The sequence below is a fragment of the Kryptolebias marmoratus genome, linkage group LG6 (assembly GCF_001649575.2).
Source record: "Kryptolebias marmoratus isolate JLee-2015 linkage group LG6, ASM164957v2, whole genome shotgun sequence".
In the NCBI taxonomy this organism is placed as follows: Eukaryota; Metazoa; Chordata; class Actinopteri; order Cyprinodontiformes; family Rivulidae; genus Kryptolebias; species Kryptolebias marmoratus.
This window is the reverse complement of record NC_051435.1, coordinates 14,829,930-14,852,919: the sequence shown is the minus strand read 5'-3', so window position 1 is coordinate 14,852,919 and position 22,990 is coordinate 14,829,930. Positions and strand designations below refer to the sequence as shown.

The following is a 22,990-nucleotide window of genomic DNA, read 5'->3' as shown; positions in this document are numbered from 1 at the left end:
AGGGAAGAGGACAGAAAAGAAAAATGAGAATAACTTGATTACATGCTGTGGATTGTATTTTCATCTTTTCGGACTGTTGCCTCATCTTTATGGAAAAAAGTGCAGACAAATAAACAAAGAGAGTCATGAATGAGTGGGTGCAGGCGTGATTGCAGGTGTGATTTAAAGGAAAAACAAACTTTCAGGTGGACTCCCTCAAGAGCTCGAAATGGGCTGTTTTAACTTCACGACATCAGCACATCCCGACAGTCTCTGAGACAACCAGGGGAGATCCTCGGGGTGTGTTGGGGTGGACAGAGAGTGGAAACTGAATATCAGGAGGGCAGTCATTTTTAGATGGTTCAGAAAACACATGAGGTCGAGGACACCATGTGAATTTGTGTGGCTGGGAGTTCATTTGGTCGGTAAGTGCTGACCTCAGAGTTCCTGTGAGAACCCCCCCAAAAAAACATGATTGTTTTTTTTTTTTTTTTCTTTGGTCTCTGGCAGAAATGCTCTGTTCCGCATTAAGGAAGTCCGAACCTCATGAGAGTTAATAAACCTACAGGGGGCCTAAATGACGTCGCACAGCAAGTCGAAGAAACTCATGGACGGACGGCTGTTTGTCCATTTGTGCATACAATGCGTGCACAAGTGGAGCTCTGTTTTGGGGCTGTTTTTAGAAAAACGAGGTGTGTGTTTAGTCTGGACATTCTGAAGTCTGCAGCTGTTGCCTCTGGAGCAGACGACAGGCAAAAGGAACGTCAAAACAAGTCAAACTCAGCATGAATTATGTGTTAAAGAGCCAAAGGGATTGCAGTGATATCTTATCACTGCTGTTCTTCTGATGATAAGATGCATGACGACAATAATATATTTTTACCACTAGGGCAGTGATATCAGTAGCTTTTCTGCAGGATTCTGGAAATTCATGGCAAACTGTTAAAATGAAGACATTTTTACTGTGCACTAATGATAGCATTAGAAAGCTTGTGCTGCACCTTATAAGAAATTCATCAATTAAATCATTTTTCCAAAACTATAAATGTCAATGTTTTGGTGTCATAAACTCCTCAGGTATTATAAAAATCAGTTTCTAAGACAGCATTTGCATGAACTGGTATGGAATATCTGAAATTGAAGCGGCAATTCCTCAGACTAACTGTTAGCTCGTCAATCCAGGCAAAAATAAACTATTTCACCAAACTTAGGCCTTTCAAAGCTATCTGCAACAGAACACCATGTCAAAAGATCTGAATTTTCACTTTAACAAATCAATTTAAACATCTTCCCATCCAAAGTGGGAGCAGGGTGCTGTGGGCAGGAAGAGACCTTCACCCCAGCTTTGAAGGATAACATTTGGAAAAAGCCGATTTGGTTATCTATATTAAATTTTTAGACGTATCTTCAGACCTAAAAACGGTTGAAACTGATACTTAAGCCATCTATTTCGCTATAACCCTGGATGCTCATCTTCTCCTCGGAGCTATAAATCTCTAATTGTCCTCTCCGCTCAGTACACCCATCCTTCACAACCCTGCTTGATTCACGCAGCCACACTCCCCATTGTTATCTGCTCTCATTACTTCCATCCAGCATTTCCTCTCTTCCTCGTCACAAACTCTCAACGGTTCCAACATCCTTCTGCATGCCTTCTCGCCCTCCTTTGTCCGATTGTGTTTCCTTCCTGTCTCCTCTGGGTTAAAAGTGACCATCATGCCCAACATGGCCAGACACTGAACCATGTTTGGTAAAAAAAAAAACAGACACAGTAAAATAAAAAAATTAAAATTCTGATAGGATAGAAACACCCTTTTTATGTGAAAGTAATTAATTTGCGAATGCAGAACCTGAGACCAGAGGAGGCAGACTTTTATTTTTAAGTGATAGTTCATATCTCTTGAAGGGGGGTTCCGTGGAAAGGTTAGGAACAATGAATATGTAACCTGTTCTAGACAGATCTCAGTTTGGAGAAACAGAGCTTATTTGCTAGTCTGAGCTAAGTGGACTGCTGTTGTTTTAAAACAACTCAAATCTAAAAGGATTCATAGCAGTTTAGCAAAACTCTAAGTTCATATCTTTACGCTATACATTTGGCTTTACGTCATACAGGCATTCTGGCAGAGAAATGATGAAATTCACTCTAGAAACCCATCACGCTGCAACCGAAGTGCCACAACTAGCTGCCGCTGCAATTTCTGTGCCCCAAATATTCCATATAAACAACTGTGTGAGGAAAGAATTGATGTCTGCGTGTCTGTGTGAGGGTTTGGTGTAATGAAATTCACGACATATTACTCTTTTCAAAAGAAAGAAGGAAAAAAAAGAAGTCTGAGAAAATTCCTCCTCTCAGCATTCTGTGTAAAATCAACTATAAAACGCTCCCCGATTGTTTGCATTTCTCATTCCTAAATCACAGATATTTTTAACGTCCCCCCCCCCTCTGTCTGACACCATAAATTTAATCTGACTGTCCCCTGGGCTGGCTACCGGGGAAGGGCCCACCAGCAGCAGGATGGGAACGCGCAGCCCAGCGTGTGACCCTCTGACCTCTGAGCCGAATAAAATAAACTGATAAACAACTGTCCGGAAACTCGCTCTGTTATTCTATTTGTCTGTCTGCAGGAACCAGTGGACGACAGAGGACATTTCGCATTCGTTTACACACGAAAAGGCAGAAGCGACTTATTAAAACACTAATCATCAGGACGAAGATGGGGGTCACAAGAGCGTAGAGTTACAGGGAAAACAGCTACGATGTCTTTGAGATGGACGTGGAAATAACACTGCTACTGAAAAAACAATCTGACCTGTTAATGTGAACAAAATAGGATCTAGGCTACAACTGTGATCACATATTAATCTTATCCAGACCAAAAACCCTCCCACAGCTGCTTCCAGGTCTGTTTTAATAAAGCTGACCTGCTCATGTCTTCATTTACACAGTTGGAAACAATAACTAAGTCTTGTGCAGTTCTGCACTCTTGGTGTTTATGCTCTAATGAAATAACATCTCAATAAAAAAAGTGTTATTCTAAAGGAGGACTGATGTTTTACATCCTGACACTATTAATGTGGGACAGGGAGCTATTAAACATCTGCAGGTTCTGCTGTTTTTATGTTTAGAGACAATCAAAACTCTGTAAAATCCCTGTAAATCAAAACAGCAGAGACTGACTTTTAATTTGAATATTAGGTTAGTTTTTATTCACGTGTAGGAGGGAATAATGTCATCTGCAGGGGGCAGTATAAGCTACATTACACACGTCTGTAGCTGCAACAAACACAGTAGAAATGAAGACAAAAGAAAATTAAAAGATGTTTTCATAAATTCTTCTTAAACAGCTACATGCGTATTAGAAAGAAGTAGACATGACCAGTAGTGACTGTTTGTGTGATTGCTCATGAAAATAAATTGTTTACGACTGATTAAACATTTCCATCTGCCCTAATTCAAATGTTGTTTTTTTAAAGTGGCAAAAACAGCATTAAAAAGTGCATTTAGTGTCAAATCAGATAGTTTTTTTATTTTTATTTTTTGATTTGGACAGTTTTAATAATCATGCACAACTTCAAAAAGAACATCAGGACCACTGACAATAATGTGTATTAAATGAAAAAAGGTTATGTGAGTTCAAATTATTCTACTTGCCTTCTGTCTCTCAAATGGCCAATCACTTCCTTAAAAATCTAAATTTATGGCCTAGCACTTCTTGCAGTAAAGCATGTCGTCTACTGCCTTTCATGGCAGAAATTAAAGCAAAGATCTGTTGTCTGTTTAAAGAAAAAGACAAGAGTTGTGGCTATTTTGGTCATACATTACGTGTATTCTCACTGGATATTGTGAGACCTTGTGAAATCTGTGCTCGGACTGTGAGCTGAGGATGACTCTCAGCTACTGCCACACTAATTTTTAGCTCAGTGCTTGCAAAACTGACTGAGCAGTAGCCATTTTTGTGTTTTATAAAGTCTATTAGCTGTGGCAGCCATCTTGAATCAGGCTGTCTCCAGCTGTCTCCAAAGGTTAATGACTTGTAGATGTTCATCCAGTTATTAGTTTCTGAGAGTTTCTTCGAAATCCGCCCAGTGGTCCGTGAGATATTCTGCTAACAGACAACTGCACACACACACAGTCACAGGCAATTACATCATCTCCTGCTTTGTGTGGCGGTAGACGATAAAAATAAATGAAGAGGTTCATGTAAGTTTTGGAAAGCTGTAGCGTTTCCATATAGAGTTGGGGGAGAAATGGCTTGTTTTGACTCAGAGAGGAATTTGTGAGCATGGGGTCAGCGGTTCTGAACTGATCTGCAGAAGAAATCAGAGAAAAATTAAGACAGAACAGAACAAAGGAAGGAAAAGGTGGTGATGTGAGAAATGTCTGAGTGATTCCAAAATAGAGAGAACAATTAAGAATAAGGATAAAACAGGCATGAATGGATTTAAAGATGGATAGAGAGGCAAGAAAATGCAGGAAACGAGGAGAAGAGTTCATGGAGGTGATTTAGAGCCAACTTTGGTCGATTTGGTCCCGCTGCTCTGCGACCTATCTCATTTGTTTTTCTTGGACACATTTTTCCAGGACTCATTTCCTGGAGCGTCGCATCCCTTATGCATGATGCTCAGAGGGGAAACAGGGCTCAGCCTCATCCCGGAGGGGCACTTGGGGGATTATTGGGTTCAGAGACGGGACCAGAGGGGCTCCGCTTAGAGGGCAAAGGGGGCAGTCTGGATTCCCTGAGGAGGAGTCCGCAGAGTAAATAAACATCTGTAGATGATGTTTAGATCTGTATTAGAGCGAGTTTGGAGGCCCAGGAAGGTCGGCTTTCAGAAAGCGTTGCGAAAAGCCAGGAAGATCATGTCGGATCAGAGTGGACTGACGAAAACAAACGAAGAGGAGGAAACCCGGTCACACAGGACAGAGGACACTTGCAGGATTTAAGGTTTGCAGCCATGGAAACAAGCAACAGTCACAAAAGCATCTAAATGAGGAATTTTGAGAATTTTATTCCCTGACTCCCGTTTTTTATGTTCATTATAAAGATAGTTCAGATCTTTTGAAGTGGGGTTCTGTGGAAAGGTTAACTTGCTCAACTGTAGTAGCTAAAAGTCATCCTCAAGAAATACCATGAGCTGTAACAGATCATGTCAGCTATCTGTTACTTTCAAGGTTTGACCACTATGCCTATTGCTCAGCTGTCAGCTCTGACATGAAAGGTAGCGGATGATTTGCATTCCGTCAAGGAATGCTAAGCTTTAATTTTAATATTAATTATTAATTTTGTTTTTTTTACAGAACCCCACTTTAAAAGATCCAAACCACCAGTTTAAAGCAAAGTGATAAAGCAGAGGGATAAAACCGGACAACGTTCAGATTAGCGTCACTCGTTTGGTTAGTGTCTCATGGAAACTTGCTGCTCTTTGTTTGGTGATTCAGGACAGAGGGATTCAGCTGCTCTGAGACCAGTTTACATTAGAATTTATGTGTTTAGACTTCGTGCTAATTGTTGCACGTGCTCAAGGGAACGATCCAGGAACCCTGACAGCATCCAGACTGAACGGACGAGCAGAGCCCTGCTAATGACTGAAGGTGTACGCTGGACATCAAAACTCGAGGGGACAGATCCCAGACTGAGAAGAGAACAGTCTGCACCTCCGATTATCCCAGGGCTCTCTGGGGCCTGACACCTGTGCTATTGCCTCACATCAGAGGAATGAGACATCTCAAGTGTTGGGTCCAAGCCTAAGCAGGACACAGCTGCAGTGTGTGTGTGTGTGTGTGTGTAAGGGAATATTTGGAGCACAGACTCAATGAGGTGTTGCCTTCTCCTCTGAGATCAACCACCTGTGAGCATGTCTGAGTGCGTAATGAGGTCCGTCAGAGGTGTGTCCCCTCTGTAATCCCACTGTGACATTTATCACCGCTGTTAAAGTGCCATTAAAGCTCCCATGCTGGGAATAACGCAGCACGAAGGCTTGTTTCTTGTGGAGTCACAATTTCCTCAGAAAAAGCTGATTTCTGATGTTTAATACACTCAAATGGACAAAGGTATTTAAGATGTAATGACTTGGATTTGGAGTTTGACAGACCGCAGGAGCCATGAAGAAGGACAACAAAATACGAAAACAAAACAAAAAACTTCAAAAAGGTTTGATTGTTGATTTTTTAAGCACTATAACTGTATGTGGTTTAAGGGATGTTTTTTTTTAAAAGTAGGAATCTACAGTAACTTCCCTGCAGCAGTCAGCAGTCAGAACAATCTCAGTTTGGAGAATCAGGGAGAAGCTTAAGTGAAGTAATCAAGCTAAGGGCGAGTCAGACTGTAGCTCATTCCAGATCAAATTCAAGTCGTCAAAAACAATTCCAACCTGAACATTTTCACAACAGTACAAGTGACGGCCTCTGTTGTAAATGTCTACATCAGATGGTCATTTACATAGATGTCTGTGATTATTTACACGGCTCACATAATCTGTGAGTAACACAACATCAAACTTGATCTCAAATCTATAAAATTGTCTGAATTAAAGTTATTTTTGTGTTTGCTAAGACCGCTTTGCTGTGGCAGCCATCTTGACTTGGGTTGACTCCAAGAGTTTTTCAGCTGCAGATATACATCCAGAGTTGAATTAAAATCCATTCAGTGGTTCATGAGATATTTTGCTAACACTACAGACAAACACACACACACATGTGGATCCAGGCAAAAATTGCCTGCTTTTCGCCTTTTAGTGATAAAAATGACAGAATAGAGCAATAAACATGACTGGGGGACTTGTAGTGAAATATCCAGCTGTGATCTTGGTCCTGACTGAGAAGGAAAAAAAAAATGATCCAAGACATATTAGTGCCAAAGTTACCCATGTAATCCTCAGGATCTCATTCTGAATCCTCAAACCCATCCAGCTGACTAAACCCATCATCCAGTTTGGCATCTTGGAAGAGTTTTATCGCTTTCCCACAACAGGAGCAGCAGCGACTGCAAATCCGGCTACGATGACCATTTATCATCAGTTTGGAAGAGAGCAACTCAGGCCAAAAACCTAGGCGTGTGGTTCACTCACTAAATCAGCGTCTTATCGGGTCATCCTCTTGTCTCGCTGGGTTTTCTCCCAATATATTTACAAAAACACATCTTCAGCCACACATTACACAACATTTACAAGTCAACAAAGCACATGTTGCACCGCTGCTTCGTCAAATCTCATGTCTAAACTCAAAACAAGTCTTCCTCAGAGCATTGGAGTGTGGTTAACATGAGAGGAGGGGTTCTGATTGTTCCCACTGCAGCCGGCCCCTGATGTGGGTTTCAAAATATAGCCTGATGGGGAACACATGGAGCTGCCATTGTGACCAAAAGCTCACGTTTTTCCTACAGCCCTCCCTTTAACCCCTTAATACTCTCTGGCTTCAAATGAAACGCACAGAGAGCGCAGGAGGTGAACAGCGCTAACACCGTGTTTACCCACCGCTCCACGCAGATTTAACCGAGATTAGAAAGCATGATGTACCGCATGTCCGAGTGTGTTTTAAAATGAAACATGCAGGCAGACAGATGGTGCCAGGAGGTGTTCGCCAGAAAGTAACGAGGAAACCTTCTCCTAAATGGGATGAGAGTTTTGAGGGGATATGAACTGAACTTAATCATATATTTCTGAGTAATTAAAGCGCAGGAACGCTTAAGTTCACAGCCGCAGTCACAACAGGAAACAAAACACCATTGGTATGAATGCAGTTCATCTTGATCTTTGTTCATATAACTTCCCCTTATACACCATGTGCTTTGGCCCAATGATAACATAATCAGTGAACAAGGTCAGGGTCTATGGCCTAAATACACACTAAAGAAATGCTAAACATCTGTGTCACTAGGCAAATGTCTTCCTACTGTAAAAGAGACAAGGTCAACATCAGGGTCATCAAATATTTTAAAACACATAAAGACAAAATCACCACTTTTCAGTTGTTTTTTTTTTTTCCACCACACACATCTGTCCAAACAGTTCTCTTTCCCCCTCCCCTGTAAAGTATTGTTGCCATGCATCATAAGCTTTCTGCTCTTGCAAAAAGCAAGAGATGTGATTTACAAAGACAGTGACAGATTTATTACTTGGAATTTTTGTCATTGTTTTGTCTTAAAAGAACAGATTATTGTTTTCAGACTGAATAAGTCAAAAGCAGGATTTCTGAACACAGATTTAATTGTTTTCAGTTGCCCCCTTTTTGAAGGCTAATACCACCGAGACATGTCAAGTAAAAGCTGCTAAAAACCTGTACAAAAAATTAAAAAATTCTAAATTATTAAAATGACAGTTTAAAGCTTCTAAAATTGAGTTCTGTGAAAAGGTTATGAGCAATTAATATTGTACCTGTTGTAGATAGGTTTTTGAACAACCTCAGTTTAATTCTGACTGGATTAACGAGTTACCGGCTAGTTTGAGCAGGTAAATGATCAAAGTGGACCTCTGCTGTCTTAAAACAACTATCTGAAAGAATTTGTTCAGGTGAATGCAAATGTCATTACATCGCCACTGACATCAAATTTAATAGTTATCTGTAAGAGCAAAAACCAGCAGCAGTAGATATCTGTAGCACTTCCTGCACTTTTGGCAACAATATCATGTTATTTCTGCTGGAATAACTTTGTACCATGGAACTGACAGCACTGTAAAGGTTTATAAAGCAGCTTTTGCAGAAACAAACATGACATTTTTAGGTTGCTGCTTTTAAGAGTCACAGTCAGACTTTAAAGGGTCTTTACACCCCCTTTACATTCAGTGATTTAAAGTAATTTATATTACTTTAATCTACTTTATCATTGGTAGGGGCAAAAAATTAAAGAAAAGGTTGAGAGGTTTGTTTTAAAAATGGATAAGGGGTGAGATTTGTTTAAGATTAGAGCTCAGATTAAGTAAGCAAATACTCCAGGTAAACGGATATGCAATGATAAGTACATGGGTACTAAATGGTAACGCCTGAGTACGATGCTGAGGTACAAAGTGAGAAAAAACAACAACCCTGAAGTCCTTTTTGGTCTTGGCCTCAAACAAACTAGCTGTTAGGTCATCAACTTGGCTAAAATAAATTCTGTTTTTCCAAACAGAGGCCGTTCAAAGAGCTATCTACAGCAGGTAAGATATAAATTGTTCAAAAGATACTTCAGAGTGCTATCATTTGCATTTCTTATCAGTTTCTGTTCAAAGTTGGCACTGTTTGAGATCATAAGTTAGAGTCAGGTTTAGCATTTGCTTATATGACCATCATTTTCCAGCTAGTCTTGATGCTTCCAGTGTAATTAACACACTGAGCCTTGGTTATTGTACTCAACAGAAGGGGTTTCTAAAAGCTTTTTCCATATCTAAATCAGTATAGAGAGTGTTGTGTGTCTGCGTCGCATAGAGTCAACAGCAAAAAGAAATCCTCTATTGTCCACACCAACAATAGTCCTCTTGTTCCTGAATAGCAACCAATCATGTTAAAAAATGAAGCTGAGACACTTAAAAGGCTCTTAAACTGGACCACAGCTTGGTGAAGGACTGCAGGTCAAACTTCACCTGGACAGTTACAAGAAAAAAAGGATGTCTGAGCTTGGACCAAGACAGATTCGGTGCAATATGATGTTTATCATATAAAAATATGGTTGTTGGTCTTTCTGTTTTTTGGCCATTTAATCGAGTTCCAAACTTTGATACATGCATCCAATGCTGCCTAAAATAAAATGTCCATTTTGAGAAAAATTAAGAAATTATGTGCAATGTTCCCAATGTAGCCCCCCTTTTTTAAATCCGACAAAAAGTGGATGTTATTGTGGCTTGCAAAGCTGGATATAAACAGCTGTTTGTGTTTCCACATGAAAAAAGGGGTTTCTGTCAGTTCCCATTGAAAGCCACAGTAAAATAAATGGTTCTCATTAGTGGTTGCATCCTGTTTAAAAAAAGAACAACACAAAAAAACATGTTGTTTAGCATTTCTATTAAACTTATTTTACAACTACATAATGGTCAAGTAAATCAATTTATGAAGTAAATAAGAGGCTGAAAGCTTTAATAAGAAAAGTCTGTGAGCACAAATGTACACATTGGTATACAAAGTCACTACACTTCACAAGTACTTTACTCTGTCCACAGTGTGCCTGGTAATGTCCTTAAAGGAGTGTTTATATCTTTGAGTTGTAGGTGGACCACTTGATGAGAAACAAAAACATCTTTGAGAAAAACAAAAAAAAAAATGTCCAGCAGCCTTCAGTTTAGTTTGGTAGAATTACTGATGAAAAGGTTTAGGCCAGTATCTCACTGGGCTGCGACGGCCGGAGACCAGTTGGAGACTCAAAACTGCAGCGAAATTCAGACAAAATGCACATATTTTTTTTCAGTTGCAGTCACACTTTATTTGTACTTATGGCACGTTTGTGATATTTACTGTGTGCAACCAGAGATCACATCCATGTAATGTGAATGTCTGGCAACATTTGCCACAATTTTGCAACACAATTACAAAATTGCAACATTTTTGCAGCAGTGGAGCAACAGCTATTAATCCCTCCTGTCTTTGTTACCACTGTAATGAACTTTAAACACTTTTAATAAAATACAAACGTCTGACTACATATTGTAGCAAAAATCTTTGTTGAACGAATGTCTCAAATGAAAAGTTTTTTGACATAAACAAGTAGCAATCAGAAAAAATATAGGTCTACAATTACGGGAAAGGGTTTGAGAGTGGTTCCCGACTCCTGTGACAACACTGCGACTATTTATGAGAAAATCTGTATAGTAAATTATTTGAACATGCTCAAAATTTAAGTGACACAATAATGAGGCCCTTGCGAGAAAACTGAGAGCCTTCGTAAAAAAAAAGAGTGAAACGTTTTGGAAATGTCCTCGCAAATGCCGTCCAACATTTGCAGCAATCACTCGCAGCCCAGTGAGATACTGGCATTAGCTTTGTTGCACATGACTTCCGAAGAATTTGGTCCTACTTTATGTTTTTGTACTTTTTGTTGTTGTTGTTGTCTCCAGATGTTGCAGGAAGTTATTCTCTCCAACTTTATGTAACCTGCTTAAGCAGCCAAACAGCTGCTGCTCAGCAGGAACGTCCAAGATATTAGCTACAAACCAAAACAGAGCGAAACGAAGGGCGCAAATAAGATTTAACTAAATGCTGTTTGACTTACCCTGTGTGTGAAACTGCTCATGGAGATAAACATAGTGATCAAAAAAGTGATTAAAAACTACATACAACACTTAGCTTCAAGAGGAAAGTTAATTGTCTTATCAGACCTTTGAATCTGGTATATTTGCACTGATTAAAGCAGTTATGACAATAATCACCACTGCATGTCATGTTCTTTTAATAATTATTGAACATTTTTGATCGGGTCATGGTAAAGGCGTGAATGCAGATAAATGACACGAGGACTGTGTGACTGTGTGAAATGTAAAAACCACGGATTTGCATAACACCTATGACGTTTTCAAGCTTCTCTGACCTTATTTAAAACAGCCATAAAAACCAGCCGGTTTCTGTCTGTTAAGTCAAGCATCTCCCCAGACATTTCCTCTAAACCTGCAGCTTTAATTTTCACACAGCTCTTTGCCAATCCGAGATTCCTGTTGAATTCCTCTTTCCAGCAATCCCAGGAAGAGAAAACCCTCCCTTCCATGGTTTTATTGATAGCAGCAAGTTGTTGCTTCCATGTCCTCCCACCTACTGACATCTACGCAACATTTACAGTTGGTAAAATTCTCTGACATACCAAACTTAGTCAGGGTTCAGGTCAGGGAGAAGGTTGTCAGGAATGCATAAGGCTTCTAACTGCAGGTTTGAACTTGGACTTTGAATTAACCGCTGTTTATAATGTTATTTGTTGAAAAGCATTTTAGGTTTAAAAGACATCTAAACTGACCTTAGCTGTCTTTGATAAAATCAAGCTAAAACTGCTAAACCCTGCTTTAAATTCTTTATAACCAAGCCATGCAGGGTCATGAGTGCTCCCTTGTCATAAATATACCCCTTGACCCCTATAAGCTGCCACTAAGATGATGAACCACCACCACCTAAAGAAGTTTTGTGAATGCTCAAAACTATGGTGGTCTTATCAAGCTCTATCACACATAGTGAGGAGCCCATTGACTTTGCCAGGACTCTGCAAAGACTATCTATGTTCTGGATGTTTTTTTTTTTTACATTATAGTGAAGTCATCATCCAGAATAACAGGGACTCTAACCACCGAGGAGTTGTTTAAATTATTATAACCCTCAAACTAAAGTCCAAACCTGAAGAAAAGCATCAATCTGGAGGTGAACCAACAGCATTCCTCTCAGTGCCTGTTTCTGACAGCAAGGTACATGACGGATATTAATTCACATTGGAGGTATGAACTTGTTCTTATGGAACAAGGAAATCTCTGCCATTTATAGCACTGGGCAAACACAGTCTGGTTCCCACATAAACAGAGGTAAACTATGAAAAAAAAGATCAATGGATCAGTGGACTGTCATTGTGCTTTACTTCCTAAAACTTGTCATATCCTGTCCTACATCAGCTGTGACAGCATTTCCCATGATGGAAAAGACACCATCTCCCTATCTGTACAGCGTCTATAATGGGCACCCTGTTATTTCCTCTGATTCTTTTCCTACAGTTTGTTTTTCTCTTCATGTTCATTGGATGGAAAGAAAACAGACAATGAGCTCATCTATAGGATATTACTGATCCTTATGAATTTCTGCATAAAAGCCAGCGCCTGGGATTGTTTTCTGACGGAAAGGCTTCCTGCAGAAAAGCTACCACTTGTTTCATTTCTCCTGTTTTACAGCTTTGCAGATTCCAGAAACCACACGAGTCTCAGTTTTACACCGACACTTACAGGACTAACGAGTCTAAAATCTTCAACCACACTTTACTTTGTTTGTAAAGAAATATTTCTCAGCTATAAAAAACAACCTTTCGTACAACTCTCCAACTCAACTTTCTCCATCCCTCTGGTTTTTTCTCAGTTTTATTACAATCCTCATGAACCCAATCCACTAATGATGTAGAAGTGCAATAAAGGCCTTGGAAGGGTGCACCCTGCAGAAACTGATATTTTCTGCAGGCCAGCATTAAAGTCAGTGCCAAAGTCTCTGCTCCGATCCCTAACACCAGAAGACCCATAAAATTAACATATTTGTTCCCCACAAAACAATCAGCTTCATTCTTCCCATCTCTCTCACGCTCAGTTCAGACTTTTAATGCATCTGTATTTTTTTTTTATAAATCCATATACCTTCACCAATCCTGCTTTTCTTCCTATTTTAATGATATTTCACATTTACATCTTAAAATAAAAACTTTTTCTTTAAATCCACATTGGCTGATATTTTGGGGAAAGAAACAAAAATTTAAAAAAAGTTGTTAACGTTGTTATGCTGAATCGCCACTGCATCCCAGAGGAAAAATGTGTCTGTTTCAGCTCAATACTCCCTTCTGTTCCTCAGCCATCAAGTGGTGTCTGGCTTCTGTTTGGTTCATTCATTCATCAGTTCATTCATTCAATTCTTTTTTGTTTTTGTTTTAGAAAACCAGTGGTGCTGACAACCGTGGCGGTTAACTGTAAAGTTGCTGGTTAAAGAATCAAAATAACATTTGTTTAATGCAGTGGTCTCAATTTGGATATTTAGAAAAACATAACGTACGACAGTGATTCCCACCCAGTGATCACACTCCCTTGACTGTGGCCACATTGGTCCTATTTAACCAACATTTCATCCAACAGCTGGATGAAGGCTCAGCCAATCCGGACATCTGCGCAGGATCAGCTTGACTCTTCCAGTGATCCGTTCAGCACCACGGTTCTCCTCCGGGAAAACATTTAGAACACTCCACACTTGAGACACATCAGGGAAGAACAGATAAACACATCTGTGAAGATCCATTTTGCTTTCCAGTGTACATTAATGTGCAAAAGTCTTCACTCGTTTCTTAATATTTTGCTTCCATGGACTCACACTTTCCTATAATATTTTACAGTGATCTTGATCAGTAGTTCTTCAGGCTTTCAGAAGGTCTTTCATAGTTTGTCTTTGGACTTTGTCAGCTTTTTCACCCATTTTCAGTCTAGTTCAGCTTCTGAGAATTCTCAGAGGAATGTTTCTTGTTTGTTAAGCCACTTAACGCTGACACTATTTGTCCCTTTTTATTTAGTCAAATCAATGAAAAATACCAAAGAAAACTCAGTTTGACATCAAATAGTATTTTAGCACCAACAAGGGGATTCCCAAAGATCTTTGCTCTTGATCAATGATCAACTGACGGGTGATGTTAATCCCAGGTCCTGTTTCAGGTCTTAACGACATGACTTTCAGATACTGGTTATCTGCTCTGGATAGTTAGATGCTTCTTTTTTGTCCTCCATTTGTCAATGTTCGTCCTTTTTAAGGCCGTAGACAGAGCACAACTATAGACTATTCATGAGGTTGTCTCAGTCAAGTACTGGAACTGCAATGAAAATTAATGCAAAAGCAGCTGTAGTCCAAAGGAAAACATTTTAAGCTGAAATATGATCCATTTAAAAGATTGGGAAAGTCTTAAATCATTAAGTCATAAAGTCAAAAATGACATAAATGACAATTGTGGTAAAAATAGGATAGTTATAAAATAACTATAGTTGCAAAGTGTTTGCACAACTAATCTTGAGTAGACCAGGATGTAAGATCAGTGATTGTTTCTTGTTTTAATGAACAAAGCACAAACTGTTACAGGGAATAAAACCTCACGGTTGTTGAATAATTGAATAATAATGGTTTCCCTTTTTGTCTGCTTGATAGAGAGAAACGTGATCTGAAAAGTAAAGCTGCCGCCTGATGATCACATCATGAGATATGTGTGTCCTTCATCTGTGGAATGTTAGAACTTCCTCACTCGGCCTCTCTGAGTAGAGTTTCCTGTATACACAAGCTCTTCAAAGGTCAGACCCGCTGTTAAGTTGCTCCAATCAATTCTCAGCGCATGCCAAAGTACAGTTGGTGGACATTCCTGTCTTCACCTCTGTCTTTCTAAAGCACGTCTCCCTCAGGAGCCGTTCTTACTGGTTTGCATGCGAGTTTTATAAGGCTCGATTTCAGCCACTGGCTTCACCACATCTTACAGCGAACATGAGACAGCTATGGTTCCCACAAGTATTATCAACGATAAGCCAGAGAAAAAAAGGAAACGAGTCAGTTTATCATCTGGAAAGTTTGCCTTTAGCTTTTATTTTGGGGAGGGACATTAATGTTTTATCAGCTTATTAAAGGAACAGCACTCTATTCGTCCATGTTCCATATTCCTGTTCTAAACCAGCCATTCCAAGGGCACTTTCTGTTTATGTCTAGTGGCGGTCCCGGGCCTGGATAAATAGTGAGGGTTGCGACAGGATCTGGCGTAAAATCTGAGCCAAAACAAACTCCCCTACCGGACCAGCAACTGCCTTACTGGATCGTTCAATAGCCTTACCAGATCCGCCCGGGTTAACAGTGACCACCTCTGGTGCTGTTAACCAGCAGGGTGCACGCTGAACTTGGAGGCAGATGATACGCCGTGGCGATCCCTGATGAGGGAGAAGCCGAAAGACAAAGAAGATTCTGATCTTCCATGTCTTAATTTAGAGAAACTCTTGACAGCAACCGAGTGAGAGACTCATACGCCAGCTGAGACTTAAACAGTCTAATAAATTAGGTTTACCAGCTAAGAGACAGTTTGATTACATGTCATAATGTTAGTAGAAGAAAGTAGGTGAATAAAAAGATGATCGGCTGTACATGTTAAGATTACTGAATTTGTGTTGTACTTAAACTAAAGCACATAGTTGTGGTCAGCTCAAGGAAATGTTATCCTTCTCTATTTATTTCTTTTGAGCTTTACATTATCTGTAAGTGGGAAAAGAAATTGCAGATGTAGCAAAACTCCAAATGTTGCAACAAAAATATACATTTTTTTATTTTTCTCTTTGTTCAATCACAATGCAAAGTGTTGCATCAAACCTTATGGTACACAATCATCATAAAGTTATCATTAGATGCACATCTGTACAACTCATTAATGTTTGGAGCTAAGCAATGTTAATGCTGCAGAGATAAAAAACCAGCAGACTGGGACTAAAAAAAACAAACTTAAAAGAAGTGAAAACTGACTCAAAATCTGATGAAGCACACGACTGAATCAAAACACAACCTTTACTCACCCTTAGCTTGTTATCTCAAGATGTTTAGTCTACGTCTGAATTTAAAACCAGCTTTTTTTTTGTCGTCCATTTTTCACTCTAATGGGTCTCGCACACTTTACATATTCCCTTCACTCTGACCTTTTTTATTTTTAAACAGAGGTTAATGTTCTAGATGTCGTCACTTTGGCTGTAAAAACGTGTAATAAGTTCTTCTTCTTTGTTTTCTTTCAGCTCTTCCCTTTTTAGGGGTCGCCACAGCGAGTCATCCTCCTCCATCTAACTCTGTCCTCACTCCAGCTACCTGCATGTCTCCATGTCCTCTCTAACTGCGTCCACGTGTAATAAGAGTTGCATTTCATTGACTACCAGCAGCACAGCTCAAATAATCATTATCTAATACATTTACACTGCATTGAAGAAATTGTCTCAACATCATTAGTGCTTCTTAAAGGGTTTTTTAAAAATTATTTTTGTATTTATGTGAGCTAAAAAAATATTAGATTTTAAAAAAGGTCCAAAAATAAATCAGGAAACCCAAGAAAATAATCGTGGGGCATATATTTATAGAATAATCCTTATTATTTGACTTAAAATTACAAAATCTTACATCCTAATCATAAATTTAGAACTTTATCTGTGATTTCCAAACACAAATATCTCTTTATTGAAAAATGATTTGTGCTCAACGCCATAAAAGACAGGAAATCATGCATTTGCCTGTGTCTCTGTGTGTCTGCTCATTTGTCTGTTAGCAAAGTATTCGTAAACAAGTGGTTGGATTTCATTAAAACCTTCAGAAAGTAACCATTGGCCCAACACACACTCTGACCAGATTGTTTTACTTTGTTTAAAGTAAAAACTTAAGCATACAAGGTGGCGGGTGATATGCATTCCTTCAATGAATGTGACTTTATTTAAAAATTATTTATGTTTGAATAAAAACGAATTGTTTTGGACACTATCAAAGGCTGCTATGTACTGTAGTTGCTCAATTACAGAGCTTCTTCGAGGGGAATAAAAGTGGAATAGATGCTTTGCACTCATCTGAAGGATAAAACATAATTTTCACAAGATTCCAACACTGAATAATTTAAAGCTTCATGTGTAATAATGGCCTTATTTAATACTCCAAACTGAGAAGTGAGTGGTAGAGCTGGTTCACATGGATGGAAAGAAGATAAAACAAAGTGACGGAAAAGAGAGAGAGGTATGTTTGTTGAGCTGTTTGGAAAGGTAGTTAAAGTTCGGTACTTACCCTGGCACCCTTCTCTGGGAAGCATTTACAGCCGCCGCTGCAGTCTCTCCCCCCACACGGGCCACTGTTCTTCTTCCCACCCTGTCAGACACAAATCAGACAACATGAAGGTAAGAATTGAACTGTTAGGGGTCAGAGTTCAGGATGTCACATAGCCACAGCACTGCAACATGTTGCTTTTCACTGTTTCTGCTTAAACCCAGCAGCGCCAAGTCTCCTCATGTAACCCATGAAACGCAGTGGGGGCAAACTGTTTTGTGCTGTCGGTGTGAACAGCTGTGTTTGTGCGCTCTGCTGTTTGTGAATGCACTTTTTGTTTATACCAGCGGCTCTGTTGCACCAGAGCGGATGATTGTCACACTGCTGTCTGCACAGTTGTTGTGCCTGGGGCATGTTTTAGATGTGGCTCAAATGAGTCATGACGAACATTTAGACATTTTGGACAGTTCTGGGGCTAAGAAAAGAGGCTCGTCTGGCCGCTGACAGAGACAATTCCTCTTCAGATGTCTGCATTCCAACCAAGCCACCCACCATCACAGAGCTGATCTGTCTTAGACGTGACCCAAGCACACAAAGACACAAACAGCCCCCAGGGGTCAGCGTGGACATCACATGATCAAAGAAATCCGTCACAGCATCCTACAGGTCAGAGGAGTCAGGACCCTGAGCTAGCCGAGATTGGTGGACACATTTTCAAGCCTAAATGAAGTCCTGGTGTTTCAAAATAAAGTCCCACACAAATCCCAGCTGAGTGGACTGTTTGGATTAGGTGCTCCAATTTCATTTTTAGCTCACTGGAAACAAAATTAGTTTTACCACAACTTTTCAAAAAAGAGGCAAAAGAAAATATCAAATTGATACCACTTTGATACTGCAAGGGAAAATTAGGAATTAGGAAGCATTAAAGGTTTTTGAAGCAGTGTTGGAAAGGTTACTATGGAAACGCACTATTGCTATTTGCACTTGCAAATAACCAGAAACAACTGTGTTTTTAATCGTGTAATATACATCTTATAGTGATGTAAAGAGTTGTAAAATGGCGTCTACATGAACCGCTATAAAAAGTTTTGAGAGTGGAGTTGTTTTTGGCTTTGCTCTAATAAACTGTTTGCTTGTCAGTCTGGTCAGGATTAAATTCTCTTAAACTCTCTTAAATTCTGTTTCTCCAAACTGATGTCATTGGAGGAAGGAGTTGAGCATCAGGATGTACTGTAAGAAGTCGTGACTTAACTTGTTTGTGATAAAAATGGCTCTGCTGGTATCAATTTATTGAGCTAATTAATATTTGGCTTTCATTAAACATAACAAAACAACTAAAACACAACATTATATGTTGCATTAAGACGTTAGCTACATTTACATGCTTGAATTAACAGACTGATCCAAATACTTCTTTGTACTTGAGCTGATTTGTGAATGTATTTATTCTCTGCAGCTGTTCCTGTTTTAATGTCTCACCATAATTTCATTTTTAAAACTCTTCCATGTGATGCCCGACAGTAAGTAGTTGTGAAACATGTAAACTGCGAACACGCCATCAACTTTCATGTGTAGCGGACGAGGCAACAAGGCCGTTCAATGCCCTCCTCTCAAAAAGGCTCAGTCCAGTTGGTTTATCGTGTGACGCTTCGCTCCTATAACTTCCTACGTCCTCCACCTACACATCCATACCACAGCCTGCAGCTGTGGTATGGTATTTAGGCAGCAAATGCCTAAATACCCTTGTTAAACATCTAAATGACCACTTCATGCCCACATTGGCAACAAAGTGGAAGATAAAGAATCAGAATAATTCTCCCTCCTCAGTCTGGCAGCAGATCCCAGCAGCCTCACTTACAAAGACCACATTGAAGTCTTTTCCAAACACAAAAACCTCCTTCTTGCTGAACAGTTGTCGTCCTTAATGATCCCCTATCTCCAACTAAAAGAGGCCCTTCCTCTCCCTTATGGAATGCACATGGAGGCATTTAGATTTTTGTTTTATAATTTCTTTACTATCAGTGAATCTGAAGGCTTCCTTTTTCATCTTGATGTCAGATATAGCTTACTACATGCTGGTTTAAAATGAGCCAAAGAGGGTTCCTCAGATGTGATCTTTTTTTATTTTTTCCCCCCAAGTTTGAACAGAGCTAAATAAAGACTCCTCTGTAAGACAAATGCCTTTTCAATTTGTTTAGCTTCTGGATGGCAGATGCAAAAAATAAAAATATATAAAGGTCACCTCATCACAGTGAGGATGTAACACAGTCACGTCATGACCTTTCTCCACACCGAGATGGAAATCCAAAACATGGACAATGGCCTGCGTCATTCCCGGACAGACACACAAAGGACCGGCTCCCTTAAAAGTAATTACACATCGCAGATAAATGCACCATCAATTCAACTTTACAGTTTACGAGCTGAAAATAGTTGCAGACAGTTTCAGCAGCGGACAATGGGACTGAGCTACAGTATCCTGTTTTCTCCACCCAAACTCACAATAACCCACTGTTTGACCAAATTACCTTTTCCATACTTTTGGTATGTCGTGGAAACATGTGCGATGGTAATAAGGAGGCAAAGGGGATTGTGACACTTCAACAAAGCTTTCTGACACTAATCCCTCACTGTTTAGCAAAAGTTTGGATACATAAGTCAGTGATTACAGAATAACAGTGAGACTGGGATTTGTTTACAGCAGCACAAGTTACATTTTCCTCATTTATAAGCAGTTATGAAAACCCCTTTTGTGAATGGTTGACTTGGGTTTTATTGTTCAAAGTTTAGAAAACGCATTTTGGTGCATCCTGCTGAGAGTTCAGTGAATCTGCTTCTGGGCAAGTTATTAATATCAAACTAACCCTCTTGACTGCAGTTAGTTTAAAACGCTGCAGCTCGTCTTTTAACGCAAACAAAATAGCGTGAACATGTCTCCTCAGTGCTCGCTTCCCTTCACTGGCTCCCTGTTTGTCTTAGTATTGATTTTAAAGTTTTATTGTTGACCTATAATGCCCTGAATGGGCAGCTCTTGTATACCCGTCTGTCCTCCTGCAGCCTTATTTGCCCTCTAGATCTCTCAGATCTAATAATCGTTTATGTTTAGTCGTCCCGAGGTCCAGGCTGGTCCACAGAGGAGACCTATTTTAGTTGTAGCTCCTAAACTGTGAAACCAGCTGCCCCCCCCAGATCAGACAGGCTTCAACTCTTGGTGTTTGTAGTCATTGGCGTTTAATACAGCACGAGAGTTGAGGTATGGGCTGCTTTTATGGTTTTATCATGTTTTTAATTGTTTAATTGTTGTTGTAATTTGTTGTTTTTGTGTGCAACCGCAGTTGTTTTTAAATGTGCCATATAAATAAAGTTGATTTGATATCTTGCTGGATTGTGACTGAGGGGTGACTCATATTGTGTAATTTGTTTTGCTGCTTGTTTATCTTGAACTATTGGATCTTTGGCAGCATTTTCGAGATCTTATCAGCCACAGACCAGAGACACCCCTGACGCATAAAGTTAAATGTGGAACATTTTATTTATCATCTTTCATGTGAAGATTCATGTTCATATCGTGGTTTTCATTTATTTATTATAAATATTGAATTATTTTCTATTTGAGGATGTCAAGAGTCGAGTAAAGATGTTCCAGGGGACACCTCTGGCTCTCGGGTCTTATGTTGGCCACGTTGAGCTAAGCTCACCAGAATCTATCTGAAACTTTGAGGTGACAACATTTAAATCCCTCTTAAACTCACCCTCTGGTCTGGAAACAATTTACATTATAGCACGTACAATAACATCACACAGATGAATCCAGACCATCTAGAGCCACAGCGGACGTTCATGCCGACTGCTATCATAAATCTGGCACCTTCTGTTCTGTATGTAAACCTGTGATGAAAAACAACCCCATCACTCGCTAAACATGAGAGTTCTAAACGATCTACCAGATGGGGCCTTTTCCCCATTTTCATAAAAAGAACAAAGTCATATTCTTTACACTTTAAATTTCTTTAATACAATAAGAGAAAATGTACTGCCATGCTGCTGTTATAATAATCATTAGAAAACAATGTGACATGAAACAATGACCATAAAAAAGGGGAACTTCCTGGGATCCAGTTTGCTTTGATTCTTCATCAGTGGCCTCTTGTTTACACTGACTCTGGAGTGATGACCAACGTTAACTTCTCTGCTCTGCCTCACAGCCGTGCAGAAAACACTGTTGATACATAGACAAACCTCTGTGCATTTACGTGCACCACGCAGACCACACACGCATTAAAGAGGAGAAACTAGAGACCGGCTCATTCTTTCCAACTAGCAGCAGGCTATTTTCCACAAACACCTTTAATTCGTGTTTTTGTACAATGTGGGCTTCAAAGGGTGCAAACCACTAATACCACAAAACATCAAGAACCTCAGGTATATAAAAAAACAATTAAGAAATGCTTCATTTAAAGGAAAGCAATCATTTATTTTGTAGAAACACACAACCTTTAAGGGGAACACACTGGTTTGTTGCCTTAAGACACATCACTGTCCTAAATGATGATTCAACTTAAATTAGTGTTAACCATAAAGCCAATTAGGCTTTAATTATATGATCCCTTGCGTTATGGGTTTAAATATATTGTCTTGTGTTTATATGAGAAGGATCTACTGTATGTGGTTATCATTTAATATGCAGGTCCCAAGTTTGACTGCTTCAACAACATGCCAGTGAAGAATTACCTTACAGTTTTAGAAGCACACAAGCTGTTCACATTTATTTTTTCTTAAAAAGGAAAGCAGTTTTTATTGCCTTTCTGTTTTTTTATGGCTGTGCTGGGGCTCTGCTGCACAACTAATAAAATAAAACCATCTTGAATCAACATCAGTGTTTTATGTTCAATTGTTTTCTCTTTACAAACAGTGCTGTGTGAAGGCCTTGTGTCATCTCACATTTCTTAAAGTTTTTCTTTGGACTGTGGCTGCTTATTTACTCATTTTTTGTCCATTTTATGAGGATTGTTTGGTGTTTGTTTAGCTACTCAACTGTAACTTTTGAATCAATTAGATATAAAACAGCTCAGTACAGATAAATTAATCTTTAAGTGTGTGCTTTTTGTAAACTGTTCATCTCCCATGTAAGCTTTCCCTCATATGTTCTGAACTAGCATACGGCACATTTTGACATAAAGCTGGCTGGTTTCTGTGATTGTGGTCAGTCTGAGTCACTCTGGTCTTGGTTTCACTGAGTAATGTGTAGATTAGTTAACCACAGACAAAACCACTTCCTACCACTTCCTGTGATCGTCCAAAAGCAGCCAAAGACAACAAAGAACTCAGACAGTTGGACAGGATGATGACAAGACAAAACAGCACCCCCGTCAACAAATACAGACAAAATAAACTCAAGGAAATAGTAAATAAATAAAAGTAGAACAGAATCTGTTATATGAGAGGGAGCTGCAAATAGAAAGGCTTTTTATGACCCAAATTTTCCATTGAGACCCCCAAAATACAAGGATGACACAGGGATTTATGGGAGTTCAGAGCATTTAGATCCTTACAAAAACACGACTGACAGAATTAACCCAAATGGATTTATAA

General features: G+C 39.4%; 1 protein-coding gene across 3 annotated transcripts in view; it reads right to left on the bottom strand.

Annotated features, from left to right (window-relative positions):
• Window positions 1–22,990, bottom strand: part of col4a2 (collagen, type IV, alpha 2) — a 53,554-nt gene that overhangs the window by 16,970 nt on the left and 13,594 nt on the right. For all 3 annotated transcript variants that reach the window (XM_017410229.3, XM_017410228.2, XM_017410232.2), the window contains one exon: window positions 17,420–17,500. In XM_017410229.3, the coding sequence (XP_017265718.1) occupies window positions 17,420–17,500 (81 nt within the window). The remainder of the gene's footprint in view (window positions 1–17,419; window positions 17,501–22,990) is intronic.